The 25,072-nt window shown below is 38.9% G+C and overlaps 1 protein-coding gene across 1 annotated transcript; it reads right to left on the bottom strand.

Annotated features, from left to right (window-relative positions):
- Positions 1–11,218: 11,218 nt before the first annotated feature.
- On the bottom strand, positions 11,219–24,394 carry uhmk1 (U2AF homology motif (UHM) kinase 1). The gene is made up of 8 exons (XM_061240475.1): positions 23,553–24,394; positions 21,141–21,433; positions 20,231–20,422; positions 19,591–19,685; positions 19,312–19,388; positions 19,089–19,187; positions 18,700–18,788; positions 11,219–18,596 (listed from the first exon to the last, which is right to left on the bottom strand). Exons 1-8 carry the CDS (start codon positions 23,854–23,856, stop codon positions 18,450–18,452), a joined length of 1,296 nt encoding a protein of 431 aa, XP_061096459.1. The 5' UTR covers positions 23,857–24,394; the 3' UTR covers positions 11,219–18,449.
- Between the last annotated feature and the right edge of the window lie 678 nt (positions 24,395–25,072).

The raw sequence follows: 25,072 nt of genomic DNA, 5'->3' as shown, positions 1-25,072 counted from the left end.
ACCAGAGCTTAATATGATCCTACAAAAGGGAAAGCATCTGGTTGACAGTGGATAAGTTGTACTCCGGGTTAAGCAAAGATTTGAAATTGGAGGCACAAATCCTTACTCGTATCATGATTTACTGTGACTAATTTAATTATTTTGCTAGGGCAGTACATTGGTAACATTTAGAAGAGTCTCATGATTAAACTGGGTTATAAAAATAGCAAATGTATACTTGTACAGTGGGCTCTGGAATTGTTGGCACCCTTGATAAATATGCACAAAAAGATAATAGTTATTGACGTAAGCTTTATTTTCAAATATGTGAAGTAGTGTGCATTTCCCTAAAAAATAGGTTTCAAAACTATTGGCACCCCCAAAGATGACAGTCAAGAGCCTTTTCATATAATTTGTGATGATGATGGAGAACAACGTGTTGGATGGATTTTTGACCATCCAGGCAGAACTATTCAGAATCATCCATATCCTTGGGTTTGCATTTATGGAAACCCCCCTTTCCAGTTCAGACTATTGGTTTCCTATGAGATTTAAGTCTGGAGACTGAGATGGCTATTGCAGAACATGGGTTTTGTTTTCACTGAACCATTTCTGTGTGGATTTTCATGTATGTTTGGAGTCATTTTCCTACCGTGCAATCTGCAAAGCTTCACAGCAGAGACAGCCAATTCTCTGCCAAAACCTGGTACCTGGTGTAGTGCCCCTGGAACACTGGCAGCAAAATATCTAGAAAACATCACTGCCATATTTGAGGTGCTTCTCCTTGTATGCATTCCTCTTTTGCTGCCAAACATGTCGATGGTATGTCTGGCAAAAACGTTCAATTTTGGTATCATCTGATCATAGCACTCTCTTCCAGTCATCATTCCAATGATGTTTGGTAAACTCCAGATGCTTGGTTTTGTTTATTGTGCTCAGAAAGGGCTGTCTTCTTGCCACCATTCCAAAGTTAGTATGGAGGTGTCATTCTATGGCTTTTTGAGACTAGGTGACCCCAAGATGCAACTAATCTCTGAAATTCTTAAACTGTGATGCTTGGTTTCTTTATGGCCTCCCTCACAGTCTTCCTCACTGTCCATGGGGTCAATGTGCACCTGCAACCTCTTCCTGGCAAGTGTGCAACCATTCCATATGTTAAAAATATATATATATATATTGCCCTTACAGTGCTAGGTGTTATGTTTAACTTTATGTATTGTGATGGTCAATTACCATCTGTCTCTTCTGAATGGTCAGCTCTTTGGCTTTTCCCATGGTGATGGGTGACAGAGATTTTGCATTGTTACCTCATTTTTATACTCCAGTGAAAGAGGAAGTGATAGAATGACACATTATAGTTCTTTTCGACAGAGTCCAATTGTATTGCTAATTTGACTTTGTTTAATTTTATTTACAGTAATTTTGACACCTATGGTTTTCAGAAAGAATGAGATTACTCAATAAACATGAAAATAAATGTATTGAAATAAAAGTACAGGATGTAGTTTTCCTATACTATGTTTGAACATAACATGTAGATTATTATCTGTGTTGTTTAATTTTTTCAAGGGTGCCAGTAATTCTGGAGTCCACAGTATATAGTGTACATTTAAATAAAATGTATAAGTTTGCTGTTAATGGTTTTCAATTGGCAAAGACAGTTGTGCAGTGAAGGTTTTGTATACAGAAGTTTCTGGCATCCAGTGAGGCATTTTTGCGTTTGTGGTCAAAAGCAAGAATACCTGTGATTCCAATGCAATACAATTATTATGGCTTCATTTAGATTTCATAGCTATGATATTCAAAAGCTTCACCAGTATGCAAATAAGGCTTTGTAAAAAATTATTTCAATTTTCCTATTTTGGTGGATTTGACATTTGTGGTCACTGGCGTTCACAAAAGTCTGTTTTCACACTCCAAGTAGCAGCATTTCATTAAAAATCAAGCTATTAGCTACTAAGAGCATGTCGATTGCTTATCTTTCTTAGAAAATAATCAAGCAGTTGTGTATTTTTGAGAAAGAAGACTGCCTAGTGCCCTAGAAACAACCTACAGTGTGTTGTCTGACACAGTAATATTGAGCAACATATCAAAACTCATTTTAAAATGCTTTGTGGATTTTCTACACTTGATTTTTCACGTTCTCCATGCAAGTTCTCGTGCGAGCATCATCACATTTGAAAACGTGGCGGAAATGTTGCACCTGACACCATCAAATGGCTTATAACACATTGAATCGATATTGCTGCAAATATACCATTGTAAGAAGGTATCAAATATGTTATTTTTTTATATTATGGATTGGCAAGCATACTTGCATTAGCGCATGTAAAAAGAACACTACCATGTTACAATGAAAAAAATATGTATTATCTGCAGCTGGTACTCTCCTTCTTAATCTATTTTTAATCAAACAAAAATAAATCAGGCTAAGAAAGTCTGGTCCAAGTTAACAAGCTCTTGTCAGTTCATAAGTCTGTCTTAAAACACTGCTGAAATTCCATTTATATGGAGATAGAGACTTCATCTCCTCGCCCAGTTGGAAAGGAGATTTGACCTCAGTTCAGGAGTTCTGTATTGTTTTGGCCTGATTCTGCATGCAACTCAGGCCTAGACCCCATTCATAATTCACAGCCTTGTTCTGGGCATAGGGATGGTGTAATTGGGTACCAGAGCAGAGCAGTATCCACATGATGAATATTCAACAATGGGCTCACAGATTTACTATCAATTGTGTTCAATGGCTTTGCAGTCACTAAGAACAGCTTGTTTGTCAAATGCAAAGGCAGCAGTGCCGTGTAGTGATCAATGAGCAGGTACACAAGGTTCAAACTTCTCTTGCGGTGCTTATACCCTTTAGCCAGTGTACTGAACCAGTGACTTATGTGAGCAGCTCTGGTAATTAAATATATTATATATTCATATACTAATAATATACAGTATATATTAAGTTTCAATGCAGAGGGAAAGATAATGTAATGCAGACAAGGGCCAGCGCTCACCCATGAGCCATGACCCCTTTCATCTGTGTCTACCTTTGGAACCGTTTGACTGTAGTAGGCCTGGTGAGACACTTAAAGGGACAATTGGTACAATTTCTGTGTTAAAACACTGTTATTAGACCATTGTAAATCCCTTCCTATCATTGAAAAAGGCTCACTGGCATGTTGACTCACCTGTGTAGACGCCAGTGCTTATAGTCCTTAAATTTGGGTTTCAAATATACAGTTGACGCACCAACACTCCAAAACATTGTACAGTTGTACAATAATTCAAGGTCATTGCTTAAAAATGGGTTTTAATTGCCACAGCCAATGGCGTTTCAACAGCAGCGCATTCACAGAGAAGGGGAAGGGATAAGCAGTGTTGTGGTTTGAGGGTGTTTGCTGCTGCAATTCCTCTCTTGACTGTTAGGATTCTGAAATTACCTATTGTACCTTTAAATGTGCATGAGACCATTTCTGTTGATTTACATCACAGGAATGGTTGCTATCATTCTTACCTTGATGCAGTCACGCTGCCACAATTTTGTGGAGGGTGATAAAACCAAAGCAGACATGCCTGTCAGTTCAGCTTCTGCTGGGCTTGCACTAAGACCATTGAGGTGACCTATGAATTTCAATTACAGAGTACCTTGGATAGCCCAGCCCCATATGAACCCACCACAAACCACTGTGACGTAGACAGAGCCCTGCCTCACTCTCCAATAAGAGACACAGACAAAGGCGGGTGTCCCACCATCTTGTGGGACACCCGTAATTAGGAATGTCCATCAATTGCATACCAGGGGGAACAGGCAAGGTTTGGTCCTGTTATATGCCTCTACTGCATATAGAATTGTGAGTTTTAATAACCATCATGTATGGCACCAATTATGTGGGTGTAGCAGTATAACTGCAGTAAAGTAATCGGTCTCATAAAATTACTATCTAAAATATCTAACAAAAAAATTTGAATTTCAATTAATAATTAAAATGACCAATATTATTGGTGAAATATAATTGATAACCTGATGGTTGGAGCAGCAGTTCTACGGGCAAAAACATGTTGTTAATGAGAGAGGTCAGAGGAGAAGGGCCAGACTGGTCAACAGTAATGCAACAGTAATGCAAATGACTACACATTACAACAGTGGTATGCACTATATATGGCCAATTCCAGTATTAAGGATGTGACATATGACAAAATCCCTCAGAAAAATGACTCTTCTTACATGATAAAAAATGTTAATGCATATGATTAAAGCACCCACTAGACTGAGGGGAAGGGCCAAAAAAATAATTGTAAAAATATTGTATAAGTCTGGGGAGACTATACACTTTCTATAAACTCTCTTAAGTCTAATGCAGAAAGTTTGATCCATGTAATGTACGAGGCTTGGCGGGACATAGAAATAGCAATTTTGAAAATATTTCAATCCTTGTCTTGATTTTTATGAGGAGATACCAGCATTATGTATGACACGTCAACTTCCCAATGAAATTTCATCATAACACATTTGTTGTCCTCTGAAATGGTTCAGAATATCAGTTTTGACATTGAGAAAACCATCTGAAATGGTTTTGAATGTTTTCAAGATGGCTGCCAAATAGCGCCGATCAATAGTAATGGGACTAATAAATCAATTTTTAAGAATCCCCTATACTTCACTTTGTTGATCCCTTTGAATTTAAAAGCCTCAATCAAATCCCCCCGAAGCCTCCTTTTACTAAACTTAAAGAGATTAAGCATCCTAAGTCAATCCTGGTAACTCTTATCTTTTATACATGGAATCAATCTGGTTGCCCTTCTCTGAACCTTTTCTAGTGCCTCTATGTCCTTCTTATAGTGTGGTCCCCAGAACTGCACACAGTACTCCAACTGTGGTCTAACAAGAGTATTGTATAAGGTGAGTATAACTTCCTTGGATTTATAATCAATACTCCTGGCTATGAATCCTAACATCCTATTGGCCTTCTTTACTGCTACTGCACATTGACTAGAACCCAAAAGACTTTGGTCAACTATGACTATAAGTCTATGACTATAAGTCTTTTTCCACGTGAGCACTATCCAATTTTGTACCCCCCATGAAGTAATCCGGCCTTATATTTTTATTTCCCATGTGTAAAACGTTACATTTAGTTGTACTGAATTTCATTTTCCAGGTTTCTGCCCACTTCTGGGTTCTGTTTAAGTCTTCCTGGATGACTTTAGTAGAGTCTATACTGTTTGCTAAACCTCCTAGTTTTGTATCATCTGCAAATTTAACTAAATTAATTTCAATGCCCATGTCTAGGTCATTTATGTAAATGAGGAAGAGCAGTGACCCCAGCACCGATCCCTGTGGGACTCCACTTCCCACAACACCCTGCTTGGATAAGGCCCCTCCTACTACTACTCTTTGTGTCCTTTCCCGTAGCCAATTCTGAACCCACTTCGAAATGGCTCCTACAATTTCTACCATCCTCATTTTGATAATGAGTTTGTCATGTGGTACCTTATCGAATGCGTTTTGGAAATCTCGATATACAATATAGAGACTAATGTGTGTGAAAATCCCAGGAGATCCCGTATGACCCATATCTACATGATTGTATGTATTGCGCTGCTGCCACACAATTTGCTGATTAGATAATTGCATGAATAAGTAGGTGTAGGGCGGCCTGTGGCGTAGAGCTTAAGGTACATGACTGGGACTCGCAAGTTTGGTGGTTCGAATCCCGGTGTAGACCCTTGAGCAAGGCCCTTAACCCTGCATTGCTCTTGGGGAGGATTGTCTCCTGCTTAGTCTAATCAACTGTACGTCACTCTGCCATTAATGTAATATAATGTGTAATAAAATAAAAATGTTCCTAGTAAAGTAGTTGGTATATATATATATATATATATATATATATATATATATATATATATATATATATAGTATAGTTGTCGGGACTCTGTGAAAGATGCGAGAGTGCTAGCTCCACATCTGAGCGCTTGGCATAGAGCCAGAAGAAGTTGGACAATGCGTTGTCCTGAGATTTTATGCCTATCACGGTAAGTTTTATTGCTTCTGGCGCTTTCTGGTGTTACAGAGTATTGGTTTACTGTAACTAGACGTCGAGCTAGGTGTGGTGCTGTAAACGTCACTGAAGTTTCCTGTGGAATCTTTGGAAATGTAGCCCCATTGTCCCTATAGTGCCATAAGCCAGTCACTAGTCTACAGTATGCTTAATTAAATTACTTGCAGATTTAGTCAAGAGCATGTCCAAATTCAAATCCATAACGACTAAACCTCTGGAGTACTAAAAGTGAGAAAGGATTAGTGAAATTGCAGGAATTCATTGAGATTCATCATCGTTTTTAATCAAGAGGATTGTGAATAAGAGCAAGCGCCAACATCCCCTGCTCTCATTGGGTGTCAGGCCTGGGGAGGGGCTAATGACTGAGAGCTCTGTGCTGGGGTTGTGAGTGCTCCCTGGAGGGAACGTATGAGACAGGGATTGTTCGCCTGACAGGGCTCTGGGCGGTGGAAGCGGAGAGCGTGACAAACCCTCCAGGAGACCAGATCCCGGCTCTATTTTTACCGTCCCTTTTATTACTGCCACAATGAAAATGCCACGCGTGGAGATCCCTGAAATATTGCAATAGGAGAGAGGCAATCCCGAGGCACTTTCCGGTAGAGATTCAGACTTGGCCTCCATGTTGAAGTGCTGGAGCCCAGCGACGCAGCTTTTATGAGACTGCTGTATTAACACCTCAGGGGCAATCACAAAATTTTATACACTTTTACTATTGTATCTCAGAGCTTTCACAGAAATGCTAAGCTATTATGTGGAGTGCTGGATTTTCAAACAGACCTTGTCACCATTATTATATTATTATACCATTAAGTTGTTCCAAAGAGAAATTTCCACTTTGATGACATGGGAAATTGGAAAAGTGAAAATCCATTGTAAAATTTGTGCGCACAACTTTCGCATCAATGTTACACTCAAGGCAATTTACACAGTAAATTATGTTTTACATAAACCTGTATGTCTGGATAGCAATAACAGTTGGTAGTCATGCCTACAGCCATGCCAAAGTCAAAACCATTTGTATGAGATTCTACTGAGCAATGATGTCACTGGGAGACAGTGATGACTCATTGTACTGATGTACCTGGCCTCCATGCCTGGAGGAACAAGGCAAAGTCATAGTAATTCCAGGAAAAGAAAATCCAGAAGCAGTTATGCCACAGATGAGGTAACATAACTGTCACACGTAGACCAAGGTGAGTCAATCCCGCAGCCTGTCTGGGGGAAAAAGTTCAGATTTCCAAAGCTCCAGCTCAGCTGTCGAACTCGCCCTGGCCTCAAACTCACATCGAGACAAATGCCAGTGAACAACATCGGGGAGGAGGACGTGACAGTTACAGCAACTAAGATCCGAGATGATAGCAAGATTTCAACAACTTTCACAGCCACATTCACAAGGGTTTCCAATTGGTATGCTCCCTTACCGTGAATAAATCGCTCTGGGAGAACATGTAGTTCTAAAATATGTTACGTAAACACAGAAATAGAAACATTTCTTGACCCCACATTCATCACGCATGACAATGAGTTCCAGGAGACTGCTGAACTGCTGGCGATGCCTCAGGACAGCCTGCTTCCTGCTTTCCCACCTCATGGTCATGGTGACCACACAAGCACTGAAGACTCAGACAAGGGCTCCTTTATCGGACATGAGAGCTGTGACCCCTGTAAACTTGGACTGAAGCGGAGCTATTCAGTATTACTGGGAATGGACAATACAGAACACTGGAATGCCCCGCTCAGGGGGGGTCCTCAGTCCCTCAAAGTACCACAACCACCCCCTCCCCTCCTTCTGAACCTCCTTACCGAGGCCAAAAACGAAACCTTCTCATATCATTCTTGGCAGAATTTCAAACACTGATTAGATCAGAAGATTCTTAGAAATCTGGAGGAAGATTACACTATTTGGAAGTTCTGATAGAATAATGCAGTTAATTCACTGAAAATACATGATATACTGCCCCCCTCCCTCCTGTTTGATATGAAAGCTTGTATTTTTGGAAAGACTTCAGACAACACTACACACTGAAGAGAAGATAATCTAAACTGGCATACAGAGGAGATTGGAATAACAGGCTTCAGTACACTCACGATATACAATTAAATTGGGACAGTGATACAATTTTTGTTTTGGCTCTGTATGCTAGCACATTGGATTGGAAATAAAATGATGAATATATGCAGACAGTTTTACGCACAGTTGACTTCTGAGCTGTTTCTTGGGCAACTGAAGCTTCATGTGTTCATGAACAAGAAAGCTAAGTCTAGAGCTAATTTTAGGTGTGGATGTTGAATTTGGAGTCTGCTGATGTCTCTCAACAGGAGGACCAATTAAATGCCAGTAAAGCAGGCTGAAAATCATGAGGCACAAAAATTATAATAAAACGATCGTTGCCATAATGCCAATATTGGGCATGCTAAAATTGGTACATTTTTAGGAAGCAAGAACACACTGGTGAGCAATAGCAATCAACCTAGTACAGGTTAATATGCATCTCATTATGTCCATACTGTAAGACTCTTCGAGACTCCAAAGGCAATCAAAAGCCTAGAATCAAGAGTAGATACTGAAAGCTTTTTTTTATATATATACCTGCACTAAGGAAGGGATTGAATACACTATTGAGAAACAGCTGAGAAGTCAACCATCCAAGTACTTTTGGTCCCCTAAAATGGGAAGGGGGGCTATGTACAGAAAAGGATGTGATTCTTACACAAATCAGCCGATATTGATGTCAATACCCTCAAATTAAAGCGGACAGTTTGCATTTCATCTCAAATCAAATGTGCTTGAGTACAGAGCCAAAAGAAGAGGAATTGCACAATCCGTCCAAATACATACGGACTGCACTGTATGTGTCAAAGACTACCATAAGAGTAGAGTACACCAGTATAACCTCAGACGGTTCACCACAAGATGCAAATAACCGTAAAGAACAGAATGGCCAGGTTAGCAAGTTTGCTTACATTTTCTTTAAGTACATTAAAAACTGAAGAGTTCGGGTGTCTCGGTGGCGCAGCCTGTAGAGCACTGACCGCATGCTCATTGCGAGCTGCAACGTCGGCGGTTCGAATCCGACCATCTGACATTTGTCGCATGTCTTCCCCTCTCTCTCGCTCATTCTTCCTGTCTCTCTATACTGTATACTGTCCAATAAAGCTGAAAAAGGCCTAAAAAATATCTTAAAAAAAAAAAAAAAAACTGAAGAGTTCTGGAACACAGTAGTACGGACATATGAGAAAAATATGAACCTGTACCGAAGTGATGGAAAGAGGGAAGCGTGGAGAAATAAAGGAACTGCTGAGGATCCAAAGCACCCAGACATCATCTGTAAAACATTGTGGAGGTAGTGTTATGTCTGAGGTGGCATGGCTGCCTCTGGAAATGGCTCACTTTTCTTCATCAATGTGACTGATGCAGTGCGCATAAACAGCTTTTCTGCTCAGATCCAACTAAATGCCTCAAAACTCATTGGACAGTGACCCCAAACATACTGCTAAAGCAACCAAAGGGTTTTTTTTTTTTAGCACCAAGCCCCTGTCGTGAACCAAATTGAACATCCGTCTGACTAGCTGAAGATAAGACTCAAGGCAAAACATCCCAGAAACAAACAGGACCTGAAGACAGCTGCAGTATAGGCCTGTCTGAGCATCACCAGGGAAGACATTCAGTGACTTTAGATATGACTTTCAGGTTATGGTAATTTATCCAATTGCTTTTACTCCTAATATGGTGGGAATATGTATAAACAGGGCAGTAATCTGCCATTTTATGGATGTTAATACCCTTGAATTAAAGACAGTCTGCACTTTATCATATTCGTTGTTTTATTTGAAATCCAATGTACAGAGCCATTAATTGTCACTGTCCCAATAATTTTGCTTTTAACTGCGTATTATATCCTGGATTCAAACCAACCCATTAGTTTTATCTTAGCCTATTGCATACACTGATTCATGAGCGCAAAGAATGCCTTGCAGAAATGGAGGTTTAATTGTCAGCAAAGATAAAAAAATATCCTGCAAGTGATTTGTCATAAACATCGACTTGCTGCATAATGGCATTGCCATCTAGTGGCATTAATATTACATTACATATTTGTTTTATTCCTAAGAACCTGACCTATCTACACAGATCATTGATAAAGTACTCAATATCTGATCAATTTGTGTAAGACTACAAATGAGCAACTGTAATTAGGCTTTTTCTGAAGCCATTTAATAAGATATAATAGCAAAGAGTGGAAAAGACAGAAATGTCAATGTAGCGTGAATTTGGTCATACAGCATTGCTCTTCAAAGAACAGTCGTGAAGTAATATACTTAATTTCCCAGATCCCATTGCATGGACTTTTATGCAAATTATTTCTCAATGGTTCAGTACCTTACATCAGTCGACTTGAACTTCAGCAGTTGTAGTAAAATGTCTCGTCACAAAGGGATAGATAAAATAAAACCACCAATTTACTATTTTGTATTGGGTAGCTTTGTCACAGAAGCACACCCTGGTATTTATATGCTGAATAAGAGGTTACATTACACAGTACACAGGCACATAATCCCACTTAATATATAACAGTAAACAAAAAGTGGATGCTTGCCAATTATTTGCTCACAGTAAATGATCAGTCTTTTCAAAAGAGGCAAATCGGAAAGCTATTTTAATCAGTATTCATTTTTGAAAAAGACAAGAGGTCTGGAACTTAATTGGGAACATTGTCAAAGAAATGAAAAGGCAAATTTGTGTTGAACTCTTTATTGTGAGATATGCAAACATCAGGGTGTATATCATTCCCATTTGATAAAAAAAAGAAAAAAATAATAATAATACAATGAATGAAAGGTTCGTTTCTGCACTCAAGCCTCTCTGTAACTTTAATATGGCCCTACCATTTGTGGAGGTTTGTGGCTTGTTCTCTTTACAAAACAGATTGACAATCAAGTCTGCAAGTACAATTTTCTTTGTAACATCACAAAATTCAATTTCTGTAATCCCCCCCCCCCCCCCCCCCCAAAAAAAAAAAAAAAAACAGAAATTACAGAAGGGATATGCAGGGAATTTTAGTGCTTGTATTCATTTAACCTGATTTGTTTTATTCCAGTTTGCATTCAGGTATACAATGCAGAATTTACTCTGACACAAAATGAAGAAAAATATGATTGTCTCCAGAAGATGAGTAAGAGGGAAATGTGAAAAGAATTGACCACCAATGCATTTTAAGGACTGCTTAATGAAATTTTGTAACAACACAAAGTCGTGCAACATCCAATATTCTTTGTGTAATGCACTCTCAAAAGGCACCCAAACTCGATACACAATTATGTGTGTCAAACTAAACAAATCCTTGCATATACACAAAACATACCAACTCTGTTGAAAATGAAGATCAATCAGGTTTGCTGAAATACCTTCTTCTTCAAAACAGGTGTGAGTACAAATGTATTACACTGCACAGCCTGAATTGATATAATATCATAGTGTGATGAAATGTGCTTCTCCGTCAAAAGATGCCATTTCATGTTAGGACTTGCATATGGTTTTTAAAAGACATTGGTAAAATTATAACCTGACTTTCACGCAACTTACAAGCATACAGCATATATAACCTACCACCACCACCAGTATAAATTCAGATCACACTAACTTACAGACCTGACTGTCAATGAGCTAAGCAAGCCCATATGAGGCTTCCATTAACGGCTAACTTTCATAAAACGTAATTATATTTAATTATGAAGCTTTTTTTGCCCGCTTAGCTGCATTTGCAATCACCAGGGGAAGGTCAAGCAGGTCAGGTTTATAGGGTACATTATCAACGGCACCTGGAGCTGATTTTGATGAGGGGAAATGACTAACATTATCCAAGAGGTTAATATTGAAGAGGCTTATTATAAGATTTGCAGCCAAGATGAAATCAAACCTTTGATCCATACGCTGCTGTGGCTGGCTTCTTTTTCCACAGAGGTGAATTTTCAATGAGAATTTAAACAGTCAGTATCACCCAGCTTGGGTCAAAGTTTTCATTTCTTTACAAAGTCACTCCACTATGAGGGTCACTCATAACTATATTGCTCAGTTACCAAATGGGAAATATCACAACATTCAGTGCAGGAAACATTTTATTACAATCCTTTTTTTTTTTTTTTGTTAAAAACTGCACACCATCCAGCAGTATCCCTCAGCAAATTCATTCAAGGCAAACACAAGGCCTCTCCTGCACTGTCAGTACTAAGGTCTGTAAACAGGGTTGACCATTTAAACAAAAACACTTGACTGAAGTGCAAACAAAATGACATTTTCGCACCAGCTCTGGAAACAAACTCCCTCACGGGTATAAAGCAAGTTCAAGCTCAGGAATCGACTCCTAACCCAGGTCTGTTCTATAATTCAACCGACTGTTGGACTGTTCAACAGCTGCCGATGAGAAAGAAAGACCAGGTTACACGTTTCATTTTGGCACATACTGCATCTCAGAACATAAAAGCAGTGGGACCATGGAAGTGTGCTCAAAAGGTGAGAGACTTTTGAACATTAATAATTCAACCAGTCACTACTGAAATATTTGAGGTGCAAAATTAGCATTCGGAAAATAAAGGCATGCTGTGTCAAGTATAAATTGTCACCACGTTATCTGTCAGGTCTTTACAAGCAATCATTTTACACCTCCCACTATGTCAACACTTCCTTTCCAGACTGCTTTTCCAATGAATGCATTAAAAAGTGAATCATGCACATTACGTGTCCTTAAGGCTAACAGTTGGCCTTTGATGGAGTGAAGGCTTATTTTGTGCTTCTTGAACCTTGTAACTTGTACCCGGACACAAATCTATATCAAACTGCATGATTAAACACAGTGCTTCTTTCAGCTCATAGTACAATGTACAGGAAAAGTGCTATATTAAGTGTTTTCATTGTTTATATACAGTGAAAAATATGCCATTACTGGCCATTATATATTATCTAAAGTGTATTCACCAGTAGAATGGGAAACAATTTTCAGACTTGGATTAACTTGCTGATTGTTAGCACAACATTTTAAATCGATTTTATGTTTATTGTAGGACTGTGCACAGCATCTATCTATGAGGTAATAGAACTGTACTATAAATAAACACCTACCATAGCATTGATCTCAAATAGGCAAACACCCTGAAGTGCAGCTGACCTTTTTTCAGCCACCGCTCCAACCCTTTTTCACTGAAACGCGTTAAACTAGTTTAAACCGTTAAGCCAGTTTAAACCAGTTTAAACCATTTTTTCTGTTCATAAGAAAATGCCAGCCTGCACCAACGAATTTCCCTGAAAACTGTCACAGCAAAGCTTGTGTCTCAGGGCATGTCAAGACACCTGTTGGGAATATTACCCAAAACCATGCATGACTTTTCTAAAACGAGTAAACACACAGAATATTTCACTTAAATATTTATTGTCCATTTCCACAACAGTAAAATATCAAATCCACGGAGACACCTTCCCAAAATTGCGTTCATCGTATAAAAGTATGCAGTTCACAGTTTAATTCTTTTTTTTTTTTTTTTAGCACACTTTATAGCAACATTCAAGGGTAATTATGTTTCTAACTGCAGAATCAAAATCCAGCAAAAACATAAACTACACACAAAGAATCCATTCAAATTCTGAGATAAAAGTGAGGATAAAAACGCAGTCTAAATAAAAAAAAAAATCCACACATCACTGTCGTACTCAAAAAGGCTATTACCACAGGACACTGTAGTTCTAGTGTGATGGTTCCGTAACCACACAGTCATAACCACAATTCACAACATTTAAGATGTTGCATTCACAAAGAAATCACTATATGATCCATCAACAGTTCAAAACGCAAGGCAGAGAGACAACCATGACTGCAAAAAGAAATGTAACCCTGAAATACCTCAAACACCACAAACTAACCCTAATCTTTGGATATCTGGTCTAATTAGATTATGAAAAGCAGAACATTGAAAAATTCAATTTTAATGCTGTATTATAGATTATTAAAAACGTGCTGTTCTACAATAGACACAGTGCCTGCTACATCAAAGCTTTGTCACACATTTAGCCTCAAAAGCTTTAAATATATGTTTTTGTAAAGCTTCAATTTTAATATTAAATAAAAATGAACTATAAGGCCATTAACCAAGTAAAATCCAGATTCTTTTTGCTACAGAAACTTTTAAGATTTTACTCATTTGTATGAGATATCTTAGGCTTCTCTTGCCAAACTGAATTTCCTGCTGAACAATCATCATTGACCTAGTGATGTTTTACAGAAGAAACAGTGTCTGAAATTGTCACTAAAGCTCCCAATGCTTATAGCACATTTGAAACAGGAAGCATTTTAACAGCGCAATATTTACTTAACGCTAAATATTTTGAGCTACCATGACATATAAAGTACACTTCCTCATACTCTCTGGAGACTGGAATCTATTCCCTGCAGCAGGAAGCACAGTGAAAAGCTCTGACGTGAAGAGGTATATCAGCTCAGTCACACAGGTGCTGCCTGAAAGCACTTTGGACTAGGAGAGGCTATGAGAGCATGAGGGGCTTTCAATCAGAGGAGCCAACTATTCACCACAGGCAGAAGAAAGGATTCAATGTATTCAAATATTTTTGTTACAGCACTCATTTGCTGCAACATAGTACATTTACATTTAATTGACAATAATAAATATTTCACCTGTCATCAGACCATGAGAAACACTGATCAGGACTAGGACTTTAAATCCAAATGAAGACAAGATTCTCCCCACTTTCTGCATTCGTAGAAAGCTTTTAACTACTATTGAGCAGGATACTGGGTCGTAGAAGGCCAGCATTGAAATGTGTTGCATTTTTGGAAGATCATAAAATCCCCATATACACTCAGTGATCACTTTATTAGGTAGACCTGTATACCAGCTGTTAATGCAAATATTGAATCAATATAAAAAATATTTAAGCAACTAAATGCATAAAAGCATGCAGACCTGGTCAAGCGGTTCAGCTGTTTTATCAGAAAAATGTCAGACTGGTCGAAACTGACAAGAAGGTGAAAGTAACGCAAATAACCATGCATTACAACAGTGGTATGCAGAAGATCTCTTACAATCTCTTAAGATCTCTGAAGCAGAAGACAAAAGTCTAAAAAAATAAGTCTAGTAAATACCTAATAAAGTGCTCACTGAGTGTACAATTGTAACAGTTATGAAGTATTCTACTCAGGCGAGACCAATTCCAAACATAGCTGTAAAAAAAAAAAAATACAGGGAAGAGTCCACTTCTGGGAACTACGGTTATAAAATAGTTTGTCATATACTTCTACATAAAAAAGCAATATGACTGACATGCACCAATGACAATATTCCAATACTCCACCCAATATTCCACCAGTGAGAACCTGCCACGGGTACCTGTGTGTATATGTAATGAACTCAAGAGGCCGATACAATGCAGAGGCCAATACAATTCTCTTCCCTGGACTTTGGAAAGCTCTATAAAAAAACTTCCCACCTCTTCCCACAGAAGTAGCATTTGTGCTTGAAACCATGCTATTCCAAATAATATCTAAGAATGTATTTTTCCCACATTCACAATTTTCTATTTCTTTGCCCCCCAACACCAGATAAAAACAATTCCCTGCAATTTCACATTTTGGCTGTATGGACATCACAATTTCCAAATAAGCACAAATGTCTATAACATTCTTCAGCTTCCTGATCAAATTACTTATAAGTATGTGTAATTTGAATAAATATGTGTCATTCGGAATAAGCTCAAATGCACAGTTGCACAGCTTGGAAGTTGACCAGAAACAATATACTGTATATCTGTAGTTGAATGGTAAAACCATTAGAACTCAGAATCGGTGTGCTTTTATCAAATACTTCAACATTATTCCATCACAAACACTTACTGAAGCCTAAAGCAACAGCACCAGCATTTCAAACAACTTGTGACTGACAGATAGGAGCCTGGAGTCTTGAAATAGAATCTGAGAGGCTTCTAGAAACCCTGTCACAGGCAAGAGACACAGCTACTTCACAGCTACATAAAGCGCTCAGCTCCACTGAAGTTAGGAAGATGTACTTAACCTGTTCCTGATCTGGACAACACTACAGGTAAATCTGGAAAAACAGACAACCAATCTGACATCCCTTCACTCGGCATTGTGCTCTTCACAACCCTTGTTGTGACCGAAATCTTTTATGTATCTTGTTGGTTATTAACACTAAGGCAAGAGATCCCAGACACAGATCAGCCATGCGAGACATACTACAATTCTCCACGAGTCTAAAAATGTTCAATCACTTTCAATGACGGCCACCAACATGCTTAAATCTGGGAATAAACCCTGAAAATATGACCTACAGTATCAAAGTCACACCACGATTTGTAAAGAATGTTAAGTCATGATCGGGTTGTGGTACAAATGGATTACTTTGCATCATTCAACAAAATGACAGCATTTAAACAATGGGCTGGGAAATATTTCCAATTATTCACAAAACCAACCACTGAAAAGATAAGTGTGCAGAATGTATCACCACCTTATTAATAGTAACTTATTATGCAGCCTGAAGGTGTTTGTTTTACAGACCATGCATGAAGATGAGACAGAGGATCAGGTGATCCTGCCACAGAAGGTATTTTTCTCCCCATTTGAATACAGGATACAGTTGTATACAATTGAGCAGGATAGAGTCACACAAGGCCAGCACTGAAATATGTTGTATTTTATGAGGATCATAAAATCCCAATACACACTTCCGCTCAAAGGTTTGAGGTCACCTTGTCTTTTTCTGATTTTTCTATTATTTTCAACGTTTAAAATCAAACAATTCATACATGGTCAAAGCACAGAATCAGACACTTTATTAAAGGGTAGTTACAGCACTTTTTAGATGTGTCAAAGTTTGAGACATTAACATAATGTCAAATAAAAGAGTCATGTTTTGTATTTGGTTGCATATTCTTTGCATGCCATGAATTCCTGACGTCTGTGACCCATCAACATCAGAGATATCTTATTTTCAGGTTGTCCTACGAGTTATACTAAAACTCTTTGCATTTGAATGGATCTCAATGGGAATTGGGGGTGAAACGAGATTCAGCTGTAAATCATGCTGCTACAGTATGGAACACATTTGTTGGCTAAAAGGTCCATCAAGTCATCAAGGGTCCATGGCATGAAATGAGCCTCAAACCATTTGAAGGTGACCCCAAACTTTTGAAAGGTAGTGTACATGTGTAACATTTGGGCAGTATTCTACTCAGGCCAGGCCAAATCCAAGCATAGCGGTAAGAAATGTATGGAACTGCTCAGTAAAACTTGTTTAGCTTATATATTTAACATTAAAATACGAAATATGCTTGACATGTACCACAGAATAATGAAAAGTGAGTTTGTTGAAATCAGTGCTGTCAGTGTTTCCGCAAGCAGGGATATATTCACAAACATTACTGCCATAGTACCTTTGGAATTCAAGTTTTCGGCAAATTATTTAATAGAAAATACAGTATGCAAAAGGATGGATGAGACAAAAGTAGATTTTATGCATTTCTTTTTAGAATGTCCTTTGTAGTCAAGATCCTAAAAATGACCCTGAAAACTTGCGTGTAAATTAAGGAGATTATAAAAGTGGTACAAGGGTAAAGATTTTACCAGTAATACCTAGGTTTTGAAGAATATACAATAGGACACCAACAGTGATGCCACTTCTATAAACAAGGATAGCTGAGCAGAATCATTTTGCTGGATCTGTTCCTTTATGGCTGAGCTCTGGTGAAGCAAAGCATATACTCCAATTCTCCAGGAACACCCTTTATACTGTATAGCAGCCGCTAGTTCACATTAGCATCTAGGCAGTCAGTGTGGACACATGGTGATGTAGATTCTCATAACAGTGATAAATTAATAAAAGGATAAACAAGCTGGACTTTGGTACCAGTTCCTGTCTCTTAACAACAGAAAAAGAAGCTCAATTATCCTTTTGATAAAAGGCACCTCCCCTTTTTGAATCAATCTCACTATTTGATATTATGCTATTATGCTCTTCAGACGGATACTGCCTCAAACATTAGTTTTTATAAATCTAAATTAATCTAACACAATATCATTCGATATACATTCAAGGCAAAGAAAGAATGATAGGCTTTGGAACTATATAACCTATAGCTCTGCAACACAAAACACAAACTACAGCACTTTTGGAGGAAACCCCTTCCATGGTACCTTGTAGATATTTAAGTAGATATTTTCAATGTGCATACCATTATAGGAGGTTAGTTGCATGTGTCACACAGCTCATTTGATAGTAATGTTGACTTGATTTCCTCATAATGGTTGGTCAGTGCAAACTGGATGATCTAAAACTGAAAAAGGTCTGCATAAGAGAACATTTAGGTTGCTTGGAGGGCCTTGCCTGTTGGGGTGTGCAGCCTTACTGTACTGTCTGGTACAAGTAGCCCCTCTTGTAGGCACTCAATGGGTAGAAAGTGGCAACAACAAACTTCCCATCAAATGTTCGTCCTGTCAGCAATCGCTGGGCTTCTTTGGAGTCACCAGCATTTGCATACTCAACAAAAACCTGGAATAATGATATTTACACCACATTAGAAGGATTATTGCACATAATCTGATCAAACATATTTGTTTTTCAAACAAACACTTCATTGGGAAATCAGCTTTACCTGGCCTTTGCCTGGATTTTCCTTTGGGATCAAGAGAGAAATAACAGCCCCATATTTCTGGCATTCCTCCTTCATGTCCTCCACAATGTCTGTAAAAATGAGCGGGGAGTGTAATTATTGTTTGACCGCTTATCAGTTCATGTGATGGACTGCCATTTAAAACGTCAAGAATGCTCCAGGGCAAAATAAAACAAACTTCCTCCTGAGGAGAGCATCCACTTGGCGCAATGCCTTGTGCTGACATAAGGAAACCCAAGTTCACAAATACTTTCTTATGAGACAGAAAAAAAAAAAAACATAGGGATACAAAAGCAATTAGCAATACTTCTTTATATACATTATTCCATTAGCAGAGAGACATCATTCACAGGACCAGGGATAACCTTCACCTTCATACTCCTCTTCATTGTAGAGGTGGCTGTCATCAATTATATTAAGCAGTCTGAGGACAGGTGTAGGAAGCATGACCAAATCTTCAATATGAGGAGCTGGAAACACAACAAAGGCCTGTAAGTGTAATTATTTACACAACAGTGTGAATCATTGCTGCAGTTCTGTCAGAGCTAAGAAGACCTAAGGCCTTTATTGCAGGGTGAGTATTTGCACACATACCAAAAGGAATACTGAAGAAGGGGCTAGACAGGGCCTTCTCAGCTGTGCTTCTGTGTTTGGGGTCGTTGTGAAGCATGCTGGAAGAACAATGTTACAAAAATAAGGGAATACAATTAACAAATAATAATAAAGTTACATGCAGCAGAACTCTTAAAAGGGTGAGCAATGTAACAATATCATTTCAAAACAGACCAGGTCATGGAAAATTAAGTGAGCTTCAAAGTGAAAACTAATGATATTTAAATATTCACATGTTCTTCAACAGTTTGAGATTCCTACCTTTTAATAAGGTCTCTAAGGTGATAAACTGGGATGGCAGGACAAACCACAATTTTACTGGCGAAGATGTGGTCTATTATTGTAGAATTATTATCCTATAGAAAGAAAGAACATGTAATCACAAACCTGACACTTGAAAAACACAATTTACACCCCATGCCAATGTAAATAAATGATTCTGCCTATAATCAGTAAGTTTGTCAGACATTGCATTAGCGCCGAAATGTAGAATACTGAACTAATAAATCAATTATTTGGTAGCCTATTGCATGCACCCTCTTTACAGGCCTCCATTATAGTTATAATACTAAAGCAGCTGAATATGGGTTGTGTTACACTTATTTAAAATACCCTTCATCACACACAGAAACTCTCTGCACCAATCAAAAACAAACAGTAAAACTTTGATTATATAAAAACTCCAAACTATGTGGACTTGATAAAAGAGTGCCTCTGCTGATAGTTTCGCCATTAGATGTCTAATAGCCTACTATAAGCTACAATAACATTGGCATAGCCATTGGGCCCTTGAGCAAGGCCCTTAACCCTGCATTGCTCCAGGGGAGGATTGTCTCCCAATCAACTGCACGTCGCTCTGGATAAAGTGTCTGCCAAATGCCATTAATGTAATGTAACTAACCTTCCATTCCTGAGATCGGACAGTGTCTTTCAGTTTCATTCCTGAGAACATCTCCAATAAAATTATTCCAAGACTCCAAAGGTCAATGGCCGACGTGCAGCCAGAGTCACCTTCCAGCCCGGCCTGAGCCAGTGAGTTCTGCAGCTCTGCCTCCGGGGCCCTGTAGCCGTCTGTCTGTATGTACTTCACATCCTGCAAAACAAGACCATAACAAGCGGTGAGAGGGCCTGAAGCCAAACTTTTTTAGTTTGTGTATATAATTTCATATTCAGCCTATGCATTTCTTGATGGGTTGATTTGTTGCTGGTTGTTTTTTTTTTTTTTTTTTTTTACATTTTTCTATTTTGTAACTAGTGTTTTTTGTTTGTTTTTTAAGGCCCTGCACTGAGATCCTACCACCTATGGAATTGCACAGTATTGTCCAAGGTGGCATACTTACTGAAGTGATGGAATGATTAAACTCAAGTCGAGCAATATAAGGAGTATGAGAACTTAAGATAAGACAGAAGCTAAACTATGCATACAATCCAGTAAATGTGAGTAAGCAAAGTCAGAAAGTCGATTGCGGATTGCTCAATTTTACCCATTATTAAATGCCTGGAGAAAGTAGGTGGAAAGCGCATACAAGCACCCTCACACAGTACTGTCATAGGAGTTGGGAGGAAAAAAATGTCATCAAAACCTGTGAGAATTTTTGACATGCCTGAGGAAATAAGAATAACATATCACATACTAGATCACTATGAAGACTGGCTAAGGAACACTCTTCAGAAACCTTACATTTCCTTGTACGTTTCATGTTAAATTTGTTTCCTCAAACGCAAAAAGTGTCACCCTTCAAATAAACAAGCTGTGCTTTTGTTCATTTACTGTGATAAGTGGAAAACATGCAGTCGGGAAAACAACTGACCTGATTTCCCTCTTTGTAGCTGAGACCAAAGTCGATGAGTTTGAAGCATTCATCATCAGCGCTCCACAAGATGTTTCGGGGTTTGAGGTCGGCGTGAACGAAGCCCCCGCGGTGCAGAAAGGACAGGGCCTCCAGGACGTCTCTTGCACAGTGCTGGATGACCCACATGGAATGGCCCTGGCTACTAGCCCTCACCAGCAGCTCAGACACGCTAACATCCAGTAGCTCTAGCAGCAGGCAGCGGGTTGACACTCCTTGACAGTTGTGATTGGTAAAAACTCCATACAACGTAACTGAGAAAAAAGCAGTCAGAGAAATTAGTACCCTCATGACCATGAACTGTCGAACAATGACGGTTTGTAATAGTGCTATGCTACCCTTCAGATACTTAGCTATATCGGCAACTTGATGCTAATACTGATAGAACAAATAATTGAGTCAAAAACTGCATTACTCAGGGAACCTTAGGGGGGGGAAAAAACATTAGCTTTTACTTTTTTCATTAATTTACAATTTGAATTAATTATATCAAAGTAGCCATGTTGTTTTACAAATGTGTTGCTAGGCAACTTATGTAGGTCTAACTGTTTGACTGATTTCTCTTATTAAGGGTCAAAGTAAACTTCAATATCTTATCTTAATCTGAACCATTGCACAGAGCTAATAAAACGCTGTCATGACAGTTGAGGGAAATTGTTATATTACTTGTTATATCATATAACAAAGACAACGAAGTACATGACAAATAGCATGAGAAACACTAAGGCTTATGGGTAACACAGCAGCAGACCATAACAGTTATATGTATCACTAGATTCATTATTTCCATCATAGGTAAAACAAATAATTAACTAGTCTTTTGGAGACAATATTAACTATATTTTTCTTCATATGTAGTGCGTAGCTACCAGATGAATATTTGCAGTTGCACGAGTGTGTGCAAGAGCCAGTCTCCTCACTTAATATAGCTACATAGTTACACATTACATAACATTACCAGATTATGATTGTTCGAGACAGATGTAGTAAAAGCATCAAATAAACATCTGTTTAGTTTACAGAGAATGGTGTGATAAACAAGAAACATCCAGTGAGCAGCAGTTCTGTGGGTGAAAACACCTTGTTGATGACAGAGATCAGAGGACAATGAGCAGACTCGCTCAAGCACACAAAGGCCACCAATGCTAAAAGTTGTTTACAACAGTGATGAGCAGACAGACTTCTCTGAATGTAAAATGCATTGAACCCTGAAGTGGATGGGCTACAGCAGCAGAAGACCACAGTCCTGACAGCTAAGAACAGGAAGATGACACTACAGTGGGCCACCAAAACGGACGATTTAAGATTGTAAAAGCATGGCTTGGTCTGAAGAATCTTGATTTCAACTGCAACATCGAGATGTTAGGGTCAGAATGGCATGTGGATCAATCCCGTCTTGTGTCAATAGTAGAGGCTGGTGGTGGTGGTGTAATGTGTAGGGAATATTTTCTTGGGACACAGTTGGCCCCTTAATACCAACTGAGCAACACCAAAGCATTGTTGCTGACCATGTGCACCACTTTATGGCCTTTTTCAAATGAATACTAAAGCAAAATAATGCACCACGTCACAAAGCTGGCATCAGTGACTTCAGTTTACTTCAATAACCTGCACAGTCCCAGATCTCAATCTGAGCACCTTTGGGATGAGGTGAAACGTGAGGTTCATAGCATTAATTCTGCAGGAACTGCGTGATGCTTTAAGGTCAGCATGGACCAAAATCCCAAAGGAATGTTTCCAGCACCTTGTTGAATCCATGCCGCGAAGAAATCAGTCTGTTGTGGATCCTATATGGCTCTAAATCTACTCACACTGATATCAAGTTAGCTATCCATCCATCCATGCATTATCCGAACCCGCTTATCCTGAACAGGGTCGCAGGGAGCCTATCCCAGCAAACATTGGGCGAAAGGCAGGAATACACCCTGGACAGGTCGCCAGTCCATCGCAGGGCACACACACCATTCACTCACACACTCATACCTATGGGCAATTTAGACTCTCCAATCAGCCTAACCTGCATGTCTTTGGACTGTGAGAGGAAACCGGAGTACCCAGAGGAAACCCACGCAGACACGGGAAGAACATGCAAACTCCGCACAGAGAGGCCCCGGTCGACGGGGATTCGACCCCAGGACCTCCTTGCTGTGAGGCGGCAGTGCTACCCACTGCACCATCCGTGCCGCCCTCAAGTTAGCTAGTGAACCAATAATAAAAACAGACCATACTTGCATTCTTGTTTCATTTGTTAACGATAAAAAATGCGGTGTCTGGCACAGTAGTTAGCTTAACGATAGTGATGGAGCTCAGAGACAATTTGGTACCGTTAAAAGACGTCAGCTAGCTTCCCAAAACTTCAGCAAGAATCCTTACCGATGTTCTTGTGTCCTTGAATATCTTCAAGCACGGATCTCTCTTTGTGATACCCGTAATCTCCACCCTGCGAGTCCAACTGAAATTCCTTCACTGCGGCTGTACTAGCCCGTCCAGAACTGACACGATAAACGGAGGCCGAAACACCTTGCCCAAGCCGTGCCTGCACATTCCAAATCTCTCCGAATATTTCAAATAGCACAGGTTTCATTGATTGGTCTACATTCCCCGGTGAGGCTGCCATTGCTACGTTAGCATCTGAGCACAGTGCTGAATTGCTTGTCTCAGAACTGCAGCACGCCATTGAGCACAACGTCCAGCTGCAAAATAGCCACTTTTAGTCAGCGAGTAACGGTAACATAGATACAGAAAATAGCTATCTGGCCAGCTAAACAGCTAACACTGTCAGGGACAACTCACAACCTTCCATTTCACGAAAGCAAAATTTAGTCGTTGTGCTATGCAGTAGCTAGCTAATACATAACGTTAATTTATATCTAATTTCAAACCAACTAGCTAAGACAGCTAGAGATCGATGACCAGCTAACTATCGTCGATAGCTAGCTAGGAGTTACAGCTTCAGCCTGGCTTTTGATCTAACGTTACTCATCATGACAGCCATAATTAGCTAGCTAGCTACATGTAAGTTAGTTATCTATCACTTTAAAACAGCCGATAATCGAACACAGTTAGCCACTCTATTTGAGTCCAGCAGTAGGTTGGATTGTAAAGATATTTTCTTCTGATCAGACAGAGTACTTTGGGTAAATTCGTCTTACAGCAACAAAAGATAACTGGAAAAAACAAAGTTGTGAAGTTGTTTAGGCGGCCATTTTCTCGGAAGTCACACCATAGAGTTGTGAATCAGGTTTAGACGTCGGAGGACTGTCTTTCTGGTCGTGGAAGATTGACAGGAATGAAATTTCCGGCCTAAGGCGATGCTTAATGCATTTAGTAATAACGGCACTTTCCACAAAGCCCTATTTTGGTAGCTAGATACAAAAGAATAGCCTAGTATCGCGAGTATGCTATAAACTAAATAAGACTAATAATTAATTTTAAAACTCTCCGTGATTCTCTATCTAATGTTATGTATTATAAGAAAATTGCCAGAATTTCACGAATTAGAAAAATAAATAGATAGCATAAAGTCCCTTGAAATGATTTTTTAAATTATTATTATTAGTTATTGTTTTGCTGCTTCTCTCGCTCAATTTATTGTCTCATTTATTCCAGACATTGTGCTTATGAGTCAGCATGATACCTTGCACTGTGCCTATAAGTTAAGTGTATGAGTATTTACAATGGCATTGTTTATCTGTGTTGTCTTGCATTTAATGTGTGTTCTATTATTTGTATGATGTATGTTGAAATAAATAAAGAGATCCAGATCTCTTTTGCAGAAACTTACACAACAAGACAGCTGACAAAGTTACAAACATCAAATGGACAGTGACAGTAATATAACAGTAATTGATGTACTACTAGAAATGTTTGGTTGTTTATATGTTATGCTATTG

This window comes from Conger conger, chromosome 4 (assembly GCF_963514075.1).
Source record: "Conger conger chromosome 4, fConCon1.1, whole genome shotgun sequence".
NCBI lineage: Eukaryota > Metazoa > Chordata > Actinopteri > Anguilliformes > Congridae > Conger > Conger conger.
The sequence above is the reverse complement of the archived record's forward strand: the minus strand, read 5'-3'. Positions and strand labels throughout refer to the sequence as shown.

Bases quoted from the DNA above. Each gene is read 5' to 3' on its own strand.
- uhmk1 (XM_061240475.1), bottom strand. From the start codon at position 23,856: ATGGCGTGCTGCAGTTCTGAGACAAGCAATTCAGCACTGTGCTCAGAT. The intron at 19,188-19,311 runs GTATGTGTGCAA...TTGTGTTTCCAG, and splicing joins CTTCTTCAGTATTCCTTTTG to CTCCTCATATTGAAGATTTG. The intron at 18,597-18,699 runs GTAAAGCTGATT...TCATTATTCCAG, and splicing joins AAAATCCAGGCAAAGGCCAG to GTTTTTGTTGAGTATGCAAA.